Source organism: Coregonus clupeaformis, chromosome 1 (assembly GCF_020615455.1).
Source record: "Coregonus clupeaformis isolate EN_2021a chromosome 1, ASM2061545v1, whole genome shotgun sequence".
Classification (NCBI taxonomy): domain Eukaryota; kingdom Metazoa; phylum Chordata; class Actinopteri; order Salmoniformes; family Salmonidae; genus Coregonus; species Coregonus clupeaformis.
The window spans coordinates 28,724,372-28,748,142 of record NC_059192.1 but is presented as its reverse complement, the minus strand read 5'-3'; the positions used below and the strand labels follow the sequence as shown (position 1 = coordinate 28,748,142).

General features: G+C 44.8%; 1 protein-coding gene across 1 annotated transcript in view; it reads right to left on the bottom strand.

Annotated features, from left to right (window-relative positions):
- Positions 1-1,480: 1,480 nt before the first annotated feature.
- Positions 1,481-23,771, bottom strand: part of LOC123492045 (spectrin beta chain, non-erythrocytic 1-like) — a 68,292-nt gene continuing 46,001 nt past the window's right edge. The window contains exons 3-4 of the mRNA XM_045223836.1: positions 3,149-3,300; positions 1,481-1,504 (exon numbers count right to left, since the gene is read on the bottom strand). Coding sequence (XP_045079771.1) covers positions 1,481-1,504; positions 3,149-3,300 — 176 coding nt within the window. The remainder of the gene's footprint in view (positions 1,505-3,148; positions 3,301-23,771) is intronic.

Genomic DNA, 23,771 nt, shown 5'->3' with positions numbered 1-23,771 from the left:
CAGAACCAGTCTTTTTGATCTGACATAACATGTTAATATTTACCAATACCATATGTTGGTGTAGAGGAAATCATGCGTGTAGTAGAAAAACAAAATTAAAAAGGAATTAGTGCAGGTGCAAAAAAAAGTGAACCCCAAGCATTGGTTAAATCAAGTAGGTAAGTAGAATCAGGTGGGTAAATAATTAGCTACCAAATGAACCAATCAAAGGAGAGATCGTTAGGAAATAGTTTGGGCGGGACTCTGATAAATAGAGATAAGAAACCTGTTCAGTTTGGTGTTACCCATCCAGGTGAATGCAAAGCACACCATGCTGAGAGGAATGGAGATCTCAGAGGACATCAGGACGAGGGTAGTGAGAGCACATCAGTCTGGGGAAGGCTATAAAATAATCTCAAAAAGATTTGAGCTCCATCAGTCCACTGTGAGGCAAATCATTTACAAATGGAGAGCATTTAACATGACAGCAACTCGGCCTAGAAGTCAACGCCCTTCCAAAATATCCCCAAGAGCCACAAGAACAATAATAAATCAGGTAAAAGCCAACCCAAACATAACATCTAGAGATTTCACAATCAACACCGCTATGTTTGATGAAAACCCAACACTGCCTACCACCAAAATAACCTTATCCCAACAGTCAAGTATGGTGGTGGGAATGTCAAGATGTGTGGCTGCTTTTCCTCCTCTGGACCTGGACGACTCCACATCATTAAGGGAACCATGAATTCTGTGGTATACCAGGAGATTCTTGAACAGAACGTCAGGCCATCAGTCAAGGAACTAAAGCTGGGCCGAAAATGGGTCTTCCAACAAGACAACGGCCCAAAGCATTCAAGCAAATCTACCAAAGAATGGCTCAGGAGAAAGAAGATTTGTGTTTTGGATTGGCCAAGTCAATGTCCTGACCTAAATCCAATCAAGATGCTGTGGCAGGACCTGAAGCGGGCAGTTCATGCCAGACACCCCTCAAACCTCACACAATTGGCTGAGTTCTGTAAGGAGGAGTGGGCAAAAATCCCTCAAAACAGATAGAGACTGATTAATGGCTATAGGAGATGTTTAGTCCAAGTTATCGCTGCTAATGGAGGTGCCACAAGCTATTGACTGAAGGGGTTCAAATATTTTTGCACCCATCAAATAAATAAACCACTTTGGATAAATAAACAATGAAAATATCATTTTGTTTCTGTCATTTACGTGGAATGTCGTTATTACAAATTGGGGTTTAGATAATGATTGTATGTTATTTTAATATTTTATGGCAAACTAACGACCAGCCCTGTAGGGTTCACATACTTTCAAGCAGTACTGTAAATACAGATAAATGTGAATCGATTCTCAAATGCCGTACGGTTCTAGAAACATAAAGCCCTCTACTTTCATATCACATCAAAATAATTTCACAAATGCTAAATATACAATTACTGTATCTGTTTTAACCAGTTTTAACACAGTTGCAGCCGACAGTATCTTTCAGTTACAACACTGTGGCGTTCTTCTTCTGTTACACACAGTTAGTCGGAGAAGCAGATGGCTTATAAGTACAGGTACTCGCCTCCGTCTTCAGTAAACAAGCGCTGTAACATAGAAATATGGCCATGTGGGAACCCTAACCCTATAAAAAAAAATCTAGCTGAAAGTTAAGTTCCATATGTTTCCATATGGAAACATATTTGCATTTAGACAGAGCTTCGGGGCACAGTCGGAGCGCCGTCCTCAGCCGGCATACAGGTTTGTGAATAGACGGTAAATATACCGTCAATGAATGGGCTACGGCAGTACCAGCGTTTGGAAAATATGGTTTAATAATAATTTCCTGTGGATATTTATTCTCAAATTCCTACCCACAAAAGGACAAACCGAACAGACAACTGGTAGAGTAAGTTGAAATTAAATTGTATTCAACATTCTGGTTTGTGAGAGGAAGATTTACAGTCCAAGATCAACTAGTAATTATCCTACATTTTGTAGAAGCTTGGTGGTAGTTGAACTAAATTCAAATCTTGTAGTGTTTTCAGTAGTTAATTACTTTTGTTGTTGACATGTAGCGGTATAGCTAACTACTGGAACTACACACTACTTTTTTTGCTAATATAAAATATGTGTGAAGTAGGCAAGAATTTCATTTTTAATTTTTTTCTCAGTATCAGACCTTCCTAATTCTCACTATAATTTTTTTGTGTGTGTGTTTAATAGGCTAAATTACACATTCTGTTAACATCTGACTCCAAAGTGATCTGTTCTTGCAATTTGTAGTCTATGACATATCAGATTTAGATATATTATAATTATATTATAATTTTTCACTAAGTAGCTTTAGTTAAGTAAACTATATTTTTCTTAAGGGTAGCTTTAGTGTAGCTTAACTTATTTCATTGTGAAGTAATTGGTAGTTTAGTAAACTATGATTTCAGAGTAGCTTCTCCAACACTGCTGATTTATCAGGCAAAGCACAGTTAAGATTGTAGTAAGAGAAACAACTATGACTACAAATACTCTTTCAAGTTGAAAAATACAGGTAACTGCTAAAATAATTGAAACACTTGAGTAAATGAGGGATACAAAGTATATTGATAGGATGACAATGCTCCCATCCACAGGGCACGAGTGTTCACTGAATGGTTTGATGAGCATGAAAACGATGTAAACCATATCCCATGGCCGTCTCAGTCACCAGATCTCAACCCAATTGAACACTTATGGGAGATTCTGGAGCGGCGCCTGAGACAGAGTTTTCCACCACCATCAATAAAATATTATGGAATTTCTCGTGGAAGAATGGTGTCGCATCCCTCCAGTTGAGTTCCAGACACTTGTAGAATCTATGCCAAGGTGCATTGAAGCTATTCTGGCTCGTGGTGGCCCAACACCCTATTAAGACACTTTATGTTGGTGTTTCCTTTATTTTGGCAGTTGCCTGTATGTGTGCCCTGGAAAAATCAGTGAATGCATGGGCCTAATGTATACATAATTGCATATACTGTAGGTTTAGAATCCGGGGGAACAGCATTTCCAAAGTGAAATAATTTTAACATATGGAAATTTGTTTAAGGTGAATTATTACTCTATATGTGACCTGGAAATCCGAATGAAACATATACAGCACATGTGCCACATAAACCAGTCCGACTGTCTGTCTACGTACCAGTCTCTCCCCAGAGAGGACCTCCAGTAGTTTGATGAGCATGCGTCCATCCCTCAGGTCCATATAGAGGTCGGTGATCCTGCAGGACACTCTGGCCAGGTGGGAGTTGACCCACTTGGTGAAGGTCTTCTTCTGCACCGCCTCGCGCTCATCTACAGGGAGGAGCAGAGAGAGAGAGAGAGATCAGGGGGTTAGTTTCACTTCTGCATTCTATAATGGTAACATATTAACCAGGTTATCATCTGGGGGTAGAAGATGTGTAACGTATTTTACAGTTCAACTGACATGTGCTCTTCTTTAGAGACTCTGACACACAACACACACACACACACTCACCCACCAACCCACCCACTTGATCTCTATGATTAAGTTCTGGGCGCTCAGAAGAACAGCGACACAATGTAGGCTACAACGCTAACACTCCAGCTGTGCAGCTAACAGAGTAGAACATGAGGGTTTGCAGGCCTCATCAGAAATAGCACATTCCACTCATCCTTCCTGTTTATGCCAGGTGTCCCGCACTTTCCTGGGCGGAGGGTTGTTGGCCTTTGTTACTGTTCATCTTCTGTTGAAAACATACACCAAGGCCATCATTGTTCTTGGAAGAACTGTGTAGGGTGTAGCTTCCTCTGTCTAAGAAGTACAATGTAGCTACTGTAGCTAGCTAGCTAGCTGACTTCTCTTTCACAGCAACAGAGTACTGTAAATATCAACATTTCACAGGCCATGTGGGTTGTTAGTAAACATACTTGAATGCCAAATATGTTTATTATAATTTTTGTCTGAAACAGTCTTATTCGTATACGCCATCTTTAAATAGCCAGTCTTGTTTGCACAAGCTAAATGTTGTTAGCATAGCTGGAGCTATTCTCACAGAATGACTATATTCCTAACATAATGGTCTTGCTGCCAGATAGAGTCTTCTGCACATACTGTAGGCCAAATGATATTTGCGCTGGTCTCCCATTTACTGTACATGCTATTCATGTGAGCTAGCTGCTGCTAGTGTTGTTAGCTGGTCATGTTCTCACAGGTTTGTTCTAATGCAGTTTTCCCATGCACCCTTACAAAAAAAGATTGCAGTTTTGAAACTGCAGTAAAAGTGCAGTAATTGCAGTAAACTGTTGTATTTTGGACGCAGTAATTGAAGAATAACTGCAGTGTATTGCAGTTGAACTGCACTCTTACTGCAGTAAAAAAATACGTATTTTGGACGCAGTATTTGCAGCATACTGCAGTTATACTGCACTCTGACTGCAATCTTTTTTTCGTAAGGGCAGGACGGGTGGTCTGGCCCAGGCTTCTCACCCTACTTCAGAGCCCATAATCATCAGTCACAACGTAGTGCAGGAGCCAGGTCCAAGTGAACCAGCTGTACCGGTCAGCCCATATCTGCTGCATTAGCCATAAACGTCATCATGACACACACGTAGTCTTGTTTTACTAACCTTGTGGGGACACACAATTTGATTCCCATTCAAAATCCTATTTTCCCTGACCACTAACCCAAACCCTTACCTTAACCCTAAACTTGAAACTCTCACACTAACCCTAAACCACCTAGAAATAGCCTTTTTCCTTGTCGGGGCCGGCAAAATGTCCCCAGTTTGTCCCCAAAAAATGTTTTGTTTACTATTCTTGTGGGGACTTCTGGTATAGTTAAACATGTCCAGACACACACACACACACACACACACACACACACACACACACACACACACACACACACACACACACACACACACACACACACACACACACACACACACACACACACACACACACACACACAGAAAGACAAAGTGTGCCAACTAACGTCTCCGCTTCACAAGGTATTCCTCATATGAACTCAAAGCCTGTTGCCATGGAAATCTGGATTTGAGAGGAAGTTTCACAACCTCCCTCCATCAGTGTGGGTCTCTCTCTGTCTCGCTGACTGAGAGATGACACCCGTTAACAACGTGCACCGATGCACTTTCCCTTCCAGCTCCAGCCCAGCCGTTAGCTCAGAGGACATTGTGTCATCGCAGCGTGACCAGACTGCTAATAAAGCAGCAGCATGACTGTGTGATATCATGTAGGTACCAAACAGCACACGCTCTATCTAGGCTACTTCTTCACAGGACTGTCTAATGGCCTGACAGCCTGGTCCCAGAGATAGTAGATAGTGCCCCAGGCTCTCTGTGGCCTTCATGAGTCCCAGTGCCCAGCGAGCAGGGCAGAGGCAGATGGAGGCGGGGAGACAGAAGGAGCTGTGTGCCCCACTGTGGGGGCCCAGTCAGAGCAGCACAGAGACAATGAAGCCAGTGTTCTCTGCCCTCCATCATGCCACGCAAAGCAGCATCTGACTGCATCAGGCCTTATCACTGACTTGACTAACTAACATTCAGCTCCTTCACTGTGACACTGTGCTGCATGGTTAGATCATGCTTGTGTGGCCTCAGGGGGGTTAGGTTAGTCAGGAAAAAGGCTTTGGAAATCAGGATGGGGCTGGATATGCTTAGCAGCACATAAGATTACAAATAAAATAAAAAGGAACAGAATCAAAAGGTAGCTTCAATAACAAAACAATAAAGTAAAATAGTTAACTCACAATATACATTTTGCTGTGTGACACATGACCCTGTGTGCTGTTCAAGGTTGCAATTACTTATTGACACAATCAGCTGCAGTTCAAAAGGGCATCAAATGTCTAAAATAAGTGTGTGTTCTAAAGCTGAGATAGAGACGGATGGAGGATATGGGAGGAGCTGGACATGTCCTGAGTGTCTGTAAACAGGGTTTCCTGCAGGAGAGAGCATCTGGCCCTCACAGCAGAGCCCAGGAAGGGGAAACCCTCGGTCAACAGATATACACACACACGCTCGCGTACACACGCACATGCACACGCACCCGCACACGCACACCCACATGCACATACAGTTGAAGTCGGAAGTTTACATACACCTTAGCCAAATACATTTAAACTCAGTTTTTCACAATTACTGACATTTAATCCTAGTAAGAATTCCCTGTCTTAGGTCAGTTAGGATCACCACTTTGTTTTAAGAATGTGAAATGTCAGAATAATAGTAGAGAGAATGATTTATTTCAGCTTTTATTTTCTTCATCACATTCCCAGTGGGTCAGAAGTTTATATACACTCAATTAGTATTTGGTAGCATTGCCTTTACATTGTTTAACTTGCATATATTGAAAGCAGGTGCTTCCACACAGGTGTGGTTCCTGAGTTAATTAAGCAATGAACATCATATCATGCTTAGGGTCATGTACAAAAATGCTGGGCAGGCCATTATTTTGGCCATTATTTTGGCTACCATGGCTATGCCCCCATAGGATGACAATGCTCCCATCCACAGGGCACGAGTGTTCACTGAATGGTTTGATGAGCATGAAAACGATGTAAACAATATACCATGGCCGTCTCAGTCACCAATTCTCAACTCAACTTAGGTCAAACGTTTCGGGTAGCCTTCCACAAGCTTCCCACAATAAGTTGGGTGAATTTTGGCCCATTCCTCCTGACAGAGCTGGTGTAACTGAGTCAGGTTTGTAGGCCTCCTTGCTTGCACACGCTTTTTCAGTTCTGCCCACAAATTTTCTATAGGATTGAGGTCAGGGCTTTGTGATGGCCACTCCAATACCTTGACTTTGTTGTCCTTAAGCCAATTTGCCACAACTTTGGAAGTATGCTTGGGGTCATTGTCCATTTGGAAGACCCATTTGCAACCAAGCTTTAACTTCCTGACTGATGTCTTGAGATGTTGCTTCAATATATCCACATAATTTTCCTTCCTCATGATGCCATCTATTTTGTGAAGTGCACCAGTCCCTCCTGCAGCAAAGCACCCCCACAGCATGATGCTGCCACCCCCGTGCTTCCCGGGTTGTGATGGTGTTCTTCGGCTTGCAAGCGTCCCCCTTTTTCCTCCAAACATAACGATGGTCATTATGGCCAAACAGTTCTATTTTGTGACACTCTGGCTCTATGGACTTTGATTTTTGAGCCAGGGTTGTTCATTTCACTTGGGTGTATTTCTATGTTGGTTAGTCTAGGTTGTTTTTTCTATGTTTGGTTGATGACTCCCAATCGGAGGTAACGAGTGTCAGCTGTCGGCTCGTTATCTCTGATTGGGAGCCATATTTATACTGTGTGTTTTCACCTTGGGGTTGTGGGTTTTTGTTCCATGTTTCTGTCAGTGTTACAGAGGACTTCACTATCGTCATTTGTTGTTTTTCGTGGTTGCTTTATAAAATAAAGTCATCATGTTCACTCCACGCGCCTGCGTATTGGTCCGCTTCTTCAGACGATCGTGACAGAAAAACCCACCACAAGAGGACCAAGCAGCGTAACAAACGGCAACAGGACCTACCTACACAGGATTTATGGACGCCTCCAAAGGATTCGTGGACATGGGAGGAGATACGGGCTGGAAAGGGTCCGTGGGCACAACCGGAGGAATATCACCGCCCTCGTGAAGAGCTGGAGGCAGCTAAAGCAGAGAGGAGGTGGTATGAGGCGGAAGCACGGAGGCAAGGCTGGAAGCCCGGGAGTACTACCCAAACATTTCTTGGGGAGGAAGCGCCGGGTAAGGAGAAAACGCTGGTGGATGTCCTCCTCGGTTGGGGACAGATAACGCAGGAGGAGGCCGTCCGGTACCGGAGGGCGATGAAGGGGGAGAACCTGGCAGGAGAGGAGCAACGACAGCAGCAGGGCCATCGTCGGAAGGACGGGAGGCAACCCCAAAACATTTTTTGGGGGGGGCACATGGCTTGGGCGCCTGAACTGCCCGTCTGCCAAGCGCTGCATAAGCCGCCCGTCTGTACTGAGCCTGCAAAGCCGCCCGTCGGCCATGAGCCTTCAGAGCCGTCCGCCAGACCGGAGCCGCTAGAGCCTTCCGCCAGACAGGAGCCGCTAGAGCCTTCCGCCAGACAGAATCATACACCAGCGATGGAATCAGCAGGAGCCGACGCAGCCCGTACAAGACTGGAAGCCCAGGTTCGGGTCCAGCAAGAGCAGCTCCTGCAGATGGGAACCGCCCTGCGGGAGGTGATGACCACTCTCCGAGGCTGGGGTCCGCCTCCACCGCCAGCCGCCCAGCCAGCACCGTCAGCCAGCCATGAGCAGCCAGATCCGTCAGCCAGCCGAGCAGCCAGATCCGTCAGCCAGCCATGAGCAGCCAGATCCGTCAGCCAGCCATGAGCAGCCAGATCCGTCCAGCCAGCCGCGAGCAGCCAGATCCGTCAGCCAGCCAAGAGCCGTCCAGCCAGGATCCGCCAGAGCCGTTCAGCCAGGATCCGCCAGAGCCGTCCAGCCAGGATCCGCCAGAGCCGTCCAGCCAGGATCCGCCAGAGCCGTCCAGCCAGGATCCGCCAGAGCCGTCCAGCCAGGATCCGCCAGAGCCGTTCAGCCAGGATCCGCCAGAGCCGTCCTAGCCAGGATCCGCCAGAGCCGTTCAGCCAGGATCCGCCAGAGCCGTCCAGCCAGGATCCGCCAGAGCCGTTCAGCCAGGATCCGCCAGAGCCGTCCAGCCAGGATCCGCCAGAGCCGTCCAGCCATGATCCGCCAGAGCCGTCCAGCCAGGATCCGCCAGAGCCGTCCAGCCAGGATCCGCCAGAGCCGTTCAGCCAGGATCCGCCAGAGCCGTCCAGCCAGGATCCGCCAGAGCCGTTCAGCCCGGATCCGCCAGAGCCGTCCAGCCCGGATCCGCCAGCCAGCCAGGATCCGCCAGAGCCAGCCAGCCAGGATCCGCCATTCAGTCCGGAGCTGCCCCTTAGTCCGGTTCTGCCCCTTAGCCCGGTGCTGCTCCTTAGCCCGGTGCTGCCCCTTAGCCCGGTGCTGCCCCTTAGTCGGTGCTGCCCCTTAGGCGGTGCTGCCCCTTAGCCCGGTGCTGCCCCTTAGCCCGGTGCTGCCCCTTAGCCCGGTGCTGCCCCTTAGCCCGGTGCTGCCCCTTAGTCCGGTGCTGCCCCTGAGTCCGGTGATGCCTCTTAGTCCAGTGCTGCCCCTTAATCCTGTGGGGGTTTAGTTGGGGGTGGTCATGTGGAGGAGGTTACACAAGCGGGTAGTGACTATGGTGGGGTGGGGACCACGACCAGTGCCTGAGCCGCCACCATAGACAGACGCCCACCCAGACCCTCCCCTAGACTGTATGCTGGTGTGCCCGGAGTTCGCACCTTTAGGGGGTACTGTGACACTCTGGCTCTATGGACTTTGATTTTTGAGCCAGGGTTGTTCATTTCACATGGGTGTATTTCTATGTTGGTTAGTCTAGGTTGTTTTTTCTATGTTTGGTTGATGACTCCCAATCGGAGGTAACGAGTGTCAGCTGTCGGCTCGTTATCTCTGATTGGGAGCCATATTTATACTGTGTGTTTTCACCTTGGGGTTGTGGGTTTTTGTTCCATGTTTCTGTCAGTGTTACAGAGGACTTCACTATCGTCATTTGTTGTTTTTCGTGGTTGCTTTATAAAATAAAGTCATCATGTTCACTCCACGCGCTGCGTATTGGTCCGCTTCTTCAGACGATCGTGACATATTTTTGTTTCATCAGACCAGAGGACATTTCTCCAAAAGGTACGATCTTTGTCCCCATGTGCAGTTGCAAACCGTAGTCTGGCTTTTTTATGGCGGTTTTGGAGCAGTGGCTTCTTCCTTGCTGAGCGGCCTTTCAGGTTATGTCGATATAGGACTCGTTTTACTGTGGTTATAGATACTTTTGTACCTGTTTCCTCCAGCATCTTCACAAGGTCCTTTGCTGTTGTTCTGGGATTGATTTGCACTTTTCGCACCAAAGTACGTTCATCTCTAGGACAGAACGTGCTTCTCTTTCCTGAGTGGTATGACGGCTGCGTGGTCCCATGGTGTTTATACTTGCGTACTATTGTTTGTACAGATGAACGTGGTATCTTCAGGCGTTTGGAAATTGCTCCCAAGGATGAACCAGACTCGTGGAGGTCTACCATTTTTTTGGCTGATTTCTTTTGATTTTCCCATGATGTCAAGCAAAGAGGCACTGAGTTTGAAGGTAGGCCTTGAAATACATCCACAGGTACACCTCCGATTGACTCAAATGATGTCAATTAGCCTATCAGAAGCTTCTAAAGCCATGACATCATTTTCTGGGATTTTCCAAGCTGTTTAAAGGCAGTCTGCTTAGTGTATGTAAACTTCTGACCCACTGGAATTGTGATACAGTGAATTATAAGTGAAATAATCTGTCTGTAAACAATGGTTGGAAAAATTACTTGTGTCATGCACAAAGTAGATGTCCTAACCAACTTGCCAAAACTATAGTTTGTTAACAAGAAATGTGTGGAGTGGTTGAAAAACAAGTTTTAATGACTCCAACCTAAGTGTATGTAAACTTCCGACTTCAACTGTACGTGCACACACACTCTCAAGCACACACATGCTCATGCATACACACACATGCTCAGGTGCAAACAGACAAACACAAGCTCAGGCACAGATACACACGCTCAAGCGTGCGCACACAACACACATACAATAATTTGGCATGGGTCCTCAGATCCTCAAAGAATTCTACAGCTGCACCATCGAGAGCATCCTGACTGGTTGCATCACCGCCTGGTATGGCAACTGCTTGGCCTCTGACCGCAAGGCACTACAGAGGGTAGTGCGTACGGCCCAGTACATCACTGGGGCAAAGCTCCCTGCCATTCAGGACCTCTATACCAGGCGGTGTCAGAGGAAGGCCCTCAAAATTGTCAAAGACTCCAGCCACCCTAGTCATAGACTGTTCTCTCTGCTACCGCACGGCAAGCGGTACCGGAGTGCCAAGTCTAGGTCCAAAAGACTTCTCAACAGCTTCTACCCCCAAGCCATAAGACTCCTGAACAGCTAATCATGGCTACCCGGACTATTTGCACTGCCCCCCCCACCCCATCCTTTTTACGCTGCTGCTACTCTGTTAAGTATTTATGCATAGTCACTTTAACTCTACCCACATGTACATATTACCTCAACTACCTCAACTAGCCGGTGCCCCGCACATTGACTCTGCAACGGTACCCCCCTGTATATATAGCCTCCCTACTGTCACTTTATTTTACTGTATATATAGCCTCCCTACTGTCACTTTATTTTACTTCTGCTCTTTTTTTCTCAACACTTTTTTTGTTGTTGTTTTATTCTTACTTTTTTTTGTTTAAAATAAATGCACTGTTGGTTAAGGGCTGTAAGTAAGCATTTCACTGTAATGTCTGCACCTGTTGTATTCGGCGCATGTGACCAATAAAATTTGATTTGATTTGATTTAACTCCTTATCTCAACCTGCAGCTCTCTGGCTCTGCAGAGTACAAACAGTAACCCTCTCGGACCACAATCATGACAAACAGTCACAGACCACAATCACAGACCACTGACCAAGACCCACAAATCAAAGTCTACCAAATGATCAGACCACAATCTGTGGACAACCGCTAGGCTATGCATGGTGTCCTGATCACTGAACTGTGTGCAATCAATGTCAACTCCTTACATCAAATCTACTCAAAAATACCTAAAGGTTAAATGCTAAGTATCCTATTAGTCTGCCAAGACCAGAGTTGTTTTACTCTGTGTGACTGTTGAAATGCAATGTTAAGTTAAAATGTCAAAAGCAGTAATACAGTAGTAATGTACACTGTATAAAAGTGTTAAGAATATTATGTAATAGTTTGACATTGCATTGTATTGCTATCATCAGGCCTGGAATTATGTGACTTGGCCTCTCAGGTAATAGAGCCAAGGAAAAGAAGCACTATGAAAGAGAGAGAAAGTTTGACGGTGAGATAAAATACAAAATGACAGAGATGGATATTGTCACATCCTCTCTCTGGCTCCTCAGTAGATGCTTCTGGAATTAGTGTGAGGCAGCCAGTGCAGTCACACAGACACCGAATGTAAAGGAGACATGCTAGTTTTCACAGGCGTCTGCAGGGCCTCAGGCGAGTGAATGTTGAGCATTTCTGTGAAACAGCTCCAAAATGGACTCTGAGGTTATTAACTAAAGAGTTGTGAGTTAGACAAGGAAAAGGACGTTTAAGTCCAAGGTCCCCAATTCCAAACACGTGTCAAATAAAGAGAGACAAGGCAGACAGAACAGGACCATTTGATGACATGTCCTTCTGAGACACTGGATGAGTTTGGATATGTTTGGGAGGGGTGATGGCTTGGATGGTGATGGCTCGAAAAACCAGTCATCTGAGCTAATGGCAGAGCCATAGATTTAATCCCAGTGACATTTAGCAGACTGCACCCAGTCATACGAGGACTTACTTCCTGCTCTCAGAGCTCAGTGGAGCAAAACTAAGGTGATTTCAGAGGAGGGAGGATGTTACACAGCCAAGATGAGCTGATACATTAGTGAAGAAGAGGAGTCTGAATGGATTCAAAGTAAAGTCAGTGAGCTAAGAAGAGATAAAGAAACTGCAGTGGGAGAAAATATAAACGTTTTTTAGAAGCTAAAGATAAAAAGCTGTAAGTGACAAACTAAGAGCACAGACCAGGCCTCTGGGAATGAGATGGAACAATTCTATTTTAGCCTAATGTAATTGCTGGCCTACCCTATAAAATGTTATTAAATCATAAAAGACTAAAGAGCGAGGCGGGTGGAAAGGACGGGACAGGCAGAGCAGTGACTGAATAATAGCAGGATAGTCCATATCTCCAATCATCTTTGTTGATAGCGATGTTGTGTTTCCATAAGTGGATGAATTGGTCTAATTTATGGTAAAGCCTCAACCCTTAGCTACCTCTTCCAATTCAAATGAGCTCGAAAAAAAGTTCATTATGACAAAATGTTTATTGTTTTGTGTGACTACAGCACCAGCTATAAAACGCAAAAATAGAGACATGTTCTAATTGAGTGAGGCGTCAAAGCGGACAACCCGCCCGCCCGGCTTCGATTGGGTCATTATAATTCAAAACAATGCATTCTAAAATAAATCACGCATGCCTCACACACTTTGTGTATAAGCCTGTTTGTAGAGGCAGTAATAGAAAAGGCTAGCCCACTCTGCTGATTGGCTACAAAGACTTTCATTCTGCTAGGTAGTCAAAACCCCCAGGTCTCAATGTCAGGAGAGGCGTCTTAAATTACTCAGTGGCTTATCAATAATGCTGAACCAACAGTGGGGCTATTTCCAGAGTGGGTGTAACACACTGTGTGTGTGTGTGTGTGTGTGTAGGGGGAGCCCCATTTAAAGCAGCATCTGACAGAGTAGCAGCACATTGATATGCGGGTCCTCTTTGGGTCAATAATAAAGCTCACAGACACAGTCATGCATATTAGAGGTCGACCTTGACTACAGCGTGGGGAACAAAGGTTGCCTCTGGCCATACTGGCTGGGCTGGGGTGGGGTGGGGTGTGGCCACATGGCTGAGACAGAGACTTGGCCAGGATATCTAGCTAGTAGCTACCCCCTCCCCTCTCTGACTGTTCTGCCCACACAGTACCTCTATAGAGTACTGTCCATTCTACATGTGACATCATGTACAGTTGAAGTCAGAAGTTTACATACACCTTAGACAAATACATTTAAACTCAGTTTTTCACAATTACTGACATTTAATCCTAGTAGAAATGCCCTGTCTTAGGTCAGTTAGGATCACCACTTTATTTTAAGAATGTGACATTTCAGAATAATAGTAGAGAGAATGATTTCTTTCAGCTTTTCTTTTTTTCATCACATTCCCAGTGGGTCAGAAGTTTACATACACTCAATTAGTATTTGGTAGCATTGCCTTTAAATTGTTTAACTTGGGTCAAACATTTTGGGTAGCCTTCCACAAGCTTCCCACAATACGTTGGGTGAATTTTGGCCCATTCCTCCTGACAGAGCTGGTGTAACTGAGTCAGGTTTGTAGGCCTCCTTGCTCACACACACTTTTTCAGTTCTGCCCACACATTTTCTATAGGATTGAGGTCAGGGCTTTGTAATGGCCACTCCAATACCTTGACTTTGTTGTCCTTAAGCCATTTTGCCACAACTTTGGAAGTATGCTTGGGATCATTGTCCATTTGGAAGACCCATTTGCAACCAAGCTTTAACTTCCTGACTGATGTCTTGAGATGTTGCTTCAATATATCCACATAATTTTCCTTCCTCATGATGCCATCTATTTTGTGAAGTACACCAGTCCCTCCTGCAGCCATGCACCCCCACAGCATGATGCTGCCACCCCCATGCGTCACGGTTGAGATGGTGTTCTTCGGCTTGCAAGCTACCCCCTTTTTCCTCCAAACATAATGGCCAAACATTTTTGTTTAATCAGACCAGAGGACATTTCTCCAAAAAGTACGATCTTTGTCCCCATGTGCAGTTGCAAACCGTAGTCTGGCTTTTATATGGCAGTTTTGGAGCAGTGGCTTCTTCTTTGCTGAGCGGCCTTTCAGGTTATGTCGATATAGGACTTGTTTTACTGTGGATATAGATACTTTTGTATGCATCTCCTTCCTGAGCGGTATGATGGCTGTGTGGTCCCATGGTGTTTATACTTGCGTACTATTGTTTGTACAGATGAACGTGGTACCTTCAGGCATTTAGAAATTGCTCCCAAGGATGAACCAGACTTGTGGAGGTCTGCAATTTTTTTTCTGAGGTCTTGGCTGATTTCTTTTGATTTCCCATGATGTCAAGCAAAGAGGGACTGAGTTTGAAGGTAGGCCTTGAAATACATCCACAGGTACACCTCCAATTGACTCAAATGATGTAAATTAGCCTATCAGAAGCTTCTAAAGCCATGACATAATTTTCTGGAATTTTCCAAGCTGTTTAAAGGCACAATCAACTTAATATATGTAAACTTCTGACCCACTGGAATTGTGATACAGTGAATTATAAGTGAAATAAGCTGTCTGTAACTAGTTGTTGAAAAATTACTTGTGTCATGCACAAAGTAGATGTCCTAACCGACTTGCCAAAACTATAGTTTGTTAACAAGAAATGTGTGGAGTGGTTGAAAAACGAGTTTTAATGCTCCAACCTAAGTGTATGTAAACTTCTGACTTCAACTGTACACTTTAAAGCCATTATGCTTAATCTAAGTTGTCATAAAAAATGTATGGTTATGAATCAGGAATTACTACACTAGACAATTACCAGTTGCTGGTCCAGTTGTAGAGGAGAAAAAGGAGTAATCAGTGTGTGGAGCTGAGAAACGTGACACAAAGAGAGAAGGGAATGTACGGTACAGACCACGTGACCAGGGTTGGGGAGTAGTGAATGACATGTAGTTTAACTAGTAATTTAACTAAATTTTACAGTAGCTTGGTTGTAATTGAACAAAATAACATCTTGGTAGTATTTTTTGTAGTTAACTTTTTTGCTTAACTTCTTCCAATGTGAAGTAATTGGTAGTATAGTATCTGAAGATTATGCCTTTGTTATGTTTTTCATGAAGAAATGGAATGTTGTTTATGGTAGTATCAAGAGGGAATGTTTTAGGTGTAATACCACATACCACAGACAGGGGGTGGGTTGTAGACAGGGGAGACTGGTGATTGGCCAGAAGAGGGGGCATCAGTGTTTATAAATAGGGGTTAAACGATGAGACGTTAGAACGGCCATATCAATCTGGGGAGCTGTTCTCCGGACATCGCGAGTCTGTATCTATGCTGTAAACTCGTGATTTTAATAAAAGCCTCTAACACGATGCAGCATAGCGGACTTTTTGTTGACAGCAATAATTGCCACCATTCATCATATACGACAGTAGCTTGGTAAACTATATTTTCTTCCCCAACACTGCATGTGGCACTATCGCCCCAAGACCAAAATAAAACTGAACACATGGAATATTGCACAAGGTCCTAAGGCCTTGACAAAGGAATTCAAAACAGAGTTCAGAGTGACTACATTTCAGGAAGCCTTGTCTGCCAGTCCGGCTCCCTCTTTCCAGAAACATACGTCTTCCCCTCTCTCTAGCGGGACGACCTTCTGCCTGTCCGTCCAATGATACTGATGCCCAGGGCAGCTCTCTGCAGCTGTGTGTTTGGGGACAGCCAGGCCATCGGTGACCGCCGGCTAACCCAGTCACAGGAAAACACTGTCACATTGTGTCTTACTCACCAGAATACAGAGCTAATCAACATTGCATCGTTTCATATAACAACAGTCTGTAGGCTACTGCAGCCCGATGTAATGTGCCTTTATGACCTTTTCTGAAAAATAATTCCAATACCTATGAAATGAGCTGGCGAAATCAGCATCTGTATCCTAGAATGAACTCTTTCTCTAGGTGTGCTACCACCTTAATCCTGTGGCAAAGATAACTATAGCCTAGTAGTGCCTCATTCAGCTGGTATCCAGAGTGAGAGAGGGATGATGGAGAGAGGGAAGGGTGAAAGGATGAACAGAGGAATAAAGAGAGGTGGCAGAGACGGTAAATCAGGCTAGCAGCAGCTTAACAACTTCACGCTGGTTGTGGCGCAGCACCCCAATGCCACATGTCCCAGATTGTTGTTAGCAAACTGCAGTTTAATTATATCTACATCTGGTTGGGAGGAATTTTGACTTTTTCCTGGAGACAATTCATCAAAATACACAAAGACGGTGCACAAAAATAAACATTACGATACGGTGAGACATTCAACAAAATGAAATTCTGGCTGAGGCCTTTGGTGGCTGATGTCATTCACAGTTGCCTCACCCTGTGGTGGCTGGGATGGTAATTGAAAGAGATGTGGACTGCAGGTTCTGTTCAGTTACCAACACAAAGTCTACATGTACTATACAGTCGTGGTCAAAAGTTTTGAGAATGACATAAATATTAATTTTCACAAAGTCTGCTTGCCTCAGTTTTTATGATGGCAATTTGCATATACTCCAGAATGTTATAAAGAGTGATCAGATGAATTGCAATTAATTGCAAAGTCCCTCTTTGCCATGAAAATGAACTTAATCCCCAAAAAACATTCCAAAAAACATTTCCACTGCATTTCAGCCCTGCCACAAAAGGACCAGCTGACATCATGTCAGTGATTCTCTCGTTAACACAGGTGAGTGTTGACGAGGACAAGGCTGGAGATCACTCTGTCATGCTGATTGAGTTAGAATAACAGACTGGAAGCTTTAACAGGAGGGTGGCGCTTGAAATCATTGTTCTTCCTCTGTTAACCATGGTTACCTGCAAGGAAACAGGTGCCGTCATCATTGCTTTGCACAAAAAGGGCTTCACAGGCAAGGATATTGCTGCTAGTAAGATTGCACCTAAATCAACCATTTATCGGATCATCAAGAACTTCAAGGAGAGAGGTTCAATTGTTATGAAGAAGGCTTCAGGGCGCCCAAGAAAGTCCAGCAAGCGCCAGGACCGGCTCCTAAAGTTGATTCAGGTGCAGGATCGGGGCACCACCAGTGCAGAGCTTGCTCAGGACTGGCAGCAGGCAGGTGTGAGTGCATCTGCACGCACAGTGAGGCGAATACTTTTGGAGGATGGCCTGGTGTCAAGAAGGGCAGCGAGGAAGACACTTCTCTCCAGGAAAAACATCAGGGACAGACTGATATTCTGCAAACGGTACAGGGATTGGACTGCTGAGGGTAAAGTCATTTTCTCAGAATCACCTTTCCGATTGTTTGGGGCATCCGGAAAAAAGCTTGTCCGGAGAAGACAAGGTGAGCGCTACCATCAGTCCTGTGTCATGCCAACAGTAAAGCATCCTGAGACCATTCATGTGTGGGGTTGCTTCTCAGCCAAGGGAGTGGGCTCACTCACAATTTTGCCTAAGAACACAGCCATGAACAAAGAATGGTACCAACACATCCAACCATCCAAGAACAGTTTGGTGACGAACAATGCCTTTTCCAGCATGATGGAGCACCTTGCCATAAGGCAACTAACTAAGTGGCTCGGGGACAAAACATCAACATTTTGGGTCCATGGCTAGGAAACTCCCCAGACCTTAATCCCATTGAGAACTTGTGGTCAATCCTCAAGAGGCGGGTGGACAAACAAAAACCCACAAATTCTGACAAACTCCAAGCATTGATTATGCAAGAATGGGCTGCCATCAGTCAGGATGTGGCCCAGAAGTTAATTGACAGCATGCTAATTGACTCAAGTTAATTGACTCTTTGCATAAACTTAATGTAATTGTCAATAAAAGCCTTTGACACTTATGGGATGCTTGTAATTATACTTCAGTATACCATAGTAACATCTGACAAAAATATCTAAAAACACTGAAGCAGCAAACTTTGTGAAGACCAATACTTGTGTAATTCTCAAAACTTTTGACCACGACTGTACAGTATGTGTGTGTGTGTGGAAAAACTGAATGTACGATTGGGAATCCTGTGTGGCACTGTCCCGTTGATGATAGCTGTGCAAATGACACAAGATGGATGAAAGGTTTCAGATGACTCCAGCTAAAGCTCACACAGACATATCATCTGTATGTATACACAACCCTGCTTGTCCAGAGAGTGCAGATTTACACATCGCTTCAATCTCCAGTCAGGACACAGCTGTGTGCCCCTGCATCCAGACCAAGTATACAACCACGTACCCCTGGGGGCGTCCTCCCAAATGTTTCCACCCTGCCTCTAATGTAGGCCACAGTGTTTCACTTATAAATCAGTAATTTCTCAACTTCCTACTCAGTGCAAGGTGCACACCCAATACCTCAGAGAGCGGGAGAGAGCGGTTGAAGGACGAACAAGAAGTAAAATGGCTGCCACAGTGTCAGTGCCCTTTCTGATGGGCCCACACATGATAGCTGGCACACTGTGTCGAACAGACAGGCACCTCAACAGGGCCCTAATTTACTGAACAGGGACATAAAAACACCCACCAACTAAAAAAAGACAGAGAGCATTTTCCTATCGGGTTATGTCACGGCTGGTCGAGCAGTATGTTTCCCTTCATTGTATTAGTACAGAGCCAAGAGGAGAGTTACAGAGAGAGAGCTACAGCTGTGTGGCCTCACAAGGGAGATAATTCATGTTAGTTTATTACTCAAGTCATACACTCAGAAACCCAGTTGAAAAATGAAAATGTATGATGCGTTTCCTGTATAATCTTACATAACCACATCTGTGAGTGTGAACTTTGTTCATAATTTTTGCAGCCTGTTTCTAGAGATGACTATTCACTCATTCAGAGAAGAACCTTCAGTTACAGATATGACTATCTGGGAGCACAAAGAGATTTGCTTAAGTGTACGATTTGCTTAAGTGCATTCATGACTGTCCATTTTTGTATCTAAAGCTACAGGAAACTGCCAAAAAAAGTAAACACTTGAGTAAATGAGGGATACAAAGTATATTGAAAGCAGGTGCTTCCACACAGGTGTGGTTCATGAGTTAATTAAGCATTTAACATCCCATAAGAGGTAAGGTCATGTATAAACATGCCCAGTTGCCCATTATTTTGCCTACCATGGCTAGAAGTAGAGCTCTCAGTGACTTTGAAAGAGGGGTCTCAAAGGAGTATAGGGGGTTTAAAGGGTGTGTGTGTGTCTCAGACACCAGATCTCCACCCAACTGAACACTTATGGGAGATTCTGGAGCGGCGTCTGAGACAGTGTTTTCCACCACCATCAACAAAATACCAAAATATGTAATTTATTGTGGAAGAATGGTGTCGCATCCCTCCAATAGAGTTCCAGACACTTTTAGAATCTATGCCAAGGCACATTGAAGCTGTTCTGGTGGCTCGTGGTGGCCCAATGCCCTACTAAGGCACTTTATATTGGGGTTTCCTTTATTTTGGCAGTGACCTGTATGTGTTTGATCAAAGACAGTCACACAGAAGACTGTATACTAGCTAGTCGCTAAGAGAGTAAGACAAGCCTTCGAATGTAGTAAAATAAAGAACACATGACGCTGTTCACAGGGAATTCGGCGCAATCCTCAGTGTGACAATAAATACTACGAGCAATGAATTACTCATAAACTTCAAGCGCAACTAGCTAACGTTCTGAACAGAACCAAAATATTTTAACTACTACATAATCGCTCAGATATGTCAACATTTCGCACTCGTGTTTTAAGAAGCTCTGAAATCCTGCAATCATGTGGAACAGGGGCTGTTCAGGAGATATTAGAGCTGTTATTCTGTTTAACGAATCTGCCTTGGTGTAGTGAGGAGATGGCAGGCAGAGTCAACCACAGCGGAGTCATGAAGTCATATGGAGAGTAGGAGGGAGAGGAGAGGAAAGGAGAGGTGCAGGGCACATGCTAGTCATTCTCTGTGTTGCTTTAGGCATAGAGAAGAAACTCCAATGCAAACAAATTCACTGAGCGTTAAAGAGAAGCATTCAGTCCTCATCTAAACCTCTTTAGGAAGGATCAAGAGGCTTTTTAGACCTGATCTATATCACCATTTATAGTGAACAAAAACAGTATATACAGTTGAGTCTGCGGCTTTGGATATTACATTAGGACAATAGGTTTCCTATATTGGAACTGGAACTCATTCTGGCTTACAACCTAATGCTATGGACTTCCACTAAAAGGTCCACTCCTTTTCCTGCCAGTACTACTGATAATAAACATAACCCAGGTATAAAATGAAGTATACAGAGGCCAAGGCTGTGACATATAAGGGTTGGTGTGTAGGTGCTCTTCTAGGAGGGGTAGAGCCTACAAGCCTGGAGATAGAAAAGCTCATTATATCAAACATCTGTCTTTAATAAGAGAAGGGGGAGAAGAGATGGGGGAGAGAGAGAGAGGGGGAAAGGGTGGGGTAGATAGAGAGGGGAGGGGTGGTGATGTGCTTCTGAAACTATAAGCTTTCTGAGACCCTCATGTCAGACACACATGCAACAGACACTCTCTCTTCCAGCCACACCCTGTAGCGTAATGGGGAGACATGTGGACAGACATAGACAGACCAGCTTGGTTGGCTTTAGCCTAACTCTGTTCACTCTCTCATGACTGTTATGAAGACTAACACAAACAGGGCTTTGGGCCATTTGATCTGGATCGTATAACATATCCAAACTCACATTCCCAACGCATCCGGTCCCAAATCCCATGCTTCCATGCCTTTCACCAGGGTGGAATGTGGGCTCAAGCCCCGGTACTTACCATGACATTCCCTGTACTGATATTGTGGATGCCTTACCTACACATGTACCAAGTCTCAACACTATTAAATTCGTTTATTTTCTTCACAACACTAACTGCCAAAGCTCTTGATACAGAAGGTCATGTTGAGTCAAACCTCTTCTATGGGTGTAACAAAGCTGCCTTTGCCTACCAAGGTTACTCAGCTGATCAGCCTGCCTCTCTCTGCTCTGCTAGAGTAGAGGTTTACCCTTGACTGGCCAACTGTTGCGACCTGAAAAAGGTGCCCTGCACATGTAGCAACACTTCAATTGATTGGTGAAGCTGACCTTTGTTTTGAAGGAAGAAAATTAAACAGTCTGTTTGTTCTCTGACCACCCTGTAAGAGAACAGGCAAGCCCAGTGTGTACCTACTATTATCCTCCTGGCAGTGCGTTATCTTAACAAATGCTGACCACTTTCAATTTCAGTGTTTTACTGTAAAATCTTCTTGTTAGCAGAATGAACAAGAAAATGTAAAACACAATGTACCGTTGCAAGTTCATTTACATTTCACAATGCCAAATGTAATCTAGTATTGGTGTAAATAACCAAAGAAACGTTCAATTATGCAAAGACCCAGAGTCAATCTAAAACCTCAGAGAGTGTGAGAATGTACACAGGCAACATCTGAAAACCAGCACATTTCAACTGGGAGCAGGGACATCCCACTGTCCATACCCATCCGCTCCAAAACACACTCAGGACCAAGCAGGCCTTTCACAACCAATTACATCTGACAATACTGATACTATCTCAATCTGGGCCATCCAATGAGCTTGGTTCATTTTTTGCTGGCTGGGTTGTTTTCCCTCTTGATTGCTGGATAAAAGAGGCTGCCTGTCATCTCAGCATTCCCAGTCTCTGTCACTCCACTCCCATTCATAACAGTCTGGGCCACACTGCATTGGCATGGAGTTGATAGGCCGATACAACCTCCTTTGTCAGAGGGATCCGGAGGCCCCTGATGGGGTTTAGGGGGTTCCATGCAGCGTGGCTCAAGGGGTGTAAAGTCAGTCTATTCAACCAGTGTCTCACCCTGTGGACTTTCTCCAATCAGAGAGTTGTGAATTGGAGCCAAGAGCGGAACAGAGGCAGTGTTTCCCCTATATGCATTTAGCACCTGCACACTGACAATTTTTATTTCTTTATTTTAAATCGGGATGGTGAAACATTTTCAGTGTAAACTTAAGCCACTAAAACCAGATATAAAGGATGTATAAAATATCTCTACCAACTGAGCTACACGGGGCTTCAAAATGTTCTCTCCGCCCCATGTCAAAATGTGTAGAATGGCAGGACATTAGCTTTGAAAGTGACATTTTTTTCTCAGCCCCAAGACAAAACGTGTACAATTGCAGGAAACTAGCTTTAAAATAGCTACATTTTGTCTCTGCGGCCAAGAGGAGGGCGTCTAAAGCTGCACCATTGGCCACACCCACCGCCAGTAAGGGACTGGGGAAATTATTATTATGTACCAAATCATCCAGGCTACAGTATGATAATAAGGCCTTGGGGTTATCACATCCACAGAGAACAATAGAAGGTAATCTGGGAAGAGTTGATGCCTATCAAGTTCTCATGGAAAAGTCTGCTCTACTATCACACATACAGGAGTCTGTACCTACCATACCTGTCCTGAACTACATACGCAACTAGACGACTACATTCCTCTGATAAACCAACATCACATGGTCTCATTCCTGATACCCCTGCCATACCCAGGCACCTGGCTACATTCCTCCAATGGCACAGCACCAAAACCCACACAGGTAGGCTACACTTATTTGATACCTGTACCTAAACTAAACCTGTTGGCCTGTACTGTGTAGCTATGCTAACCTGAACCTGTAGGCCTGTACTGTGTGGCTATGCTAACTGCCTGTAATATGTAGCTATGCCAACCTGAACCTGTAGGCCTGTACTATGTAGCTATGCTATTTGCCTGTACTATGTAGCTATGCCAACTTGAACCTGTAGGCCTGTACTATGTAGCTATGCCAACCTGAACCTGTAGGCCTGTACTGTGTAGCTATGCCAACCTGAACCTGTAGGCCTGTACTGTGTAGCTATGCCAACCTGAACCTGTAGGCCTGTACTGTGTAGCTATGCCAACCTGAACCTGTAGGCCTGTACTGTGTAGCTATGCCAACCTGAACCTGTAGGCCTGTACTGTGTAGCTATGTCAAGCTGAACATGTAGGCCTGTACTGTGTAGCTATGCCAACCTGAACCTGTAGGCCTGTACTGTGTAGCTATGTCAAGCTGAACATATAGGCCTGTACTGCGTAGCTATGCCAACCTGAACCTGGTGGTCCTCTGTAGCTCAGCTGGTAGAGCACGGCGCTTGTAACGCCAAGGTAGTGGGTTCGATCCCCGGGACCACCCATACACAAAAATGTATGCACGCATGACTGTAAGTCGCTTTGGATAAAAGCGTCTGCTAAATGGCATATTAAGTATTAAGTATATAGGCCTGTACTGTGTAGCTATGCCAACCTGAACCTGTAGGCCTGTACTGTGTAGCTATGTCAAGCTGAACATATAGGCCTGTACTGTGTAGCTATGT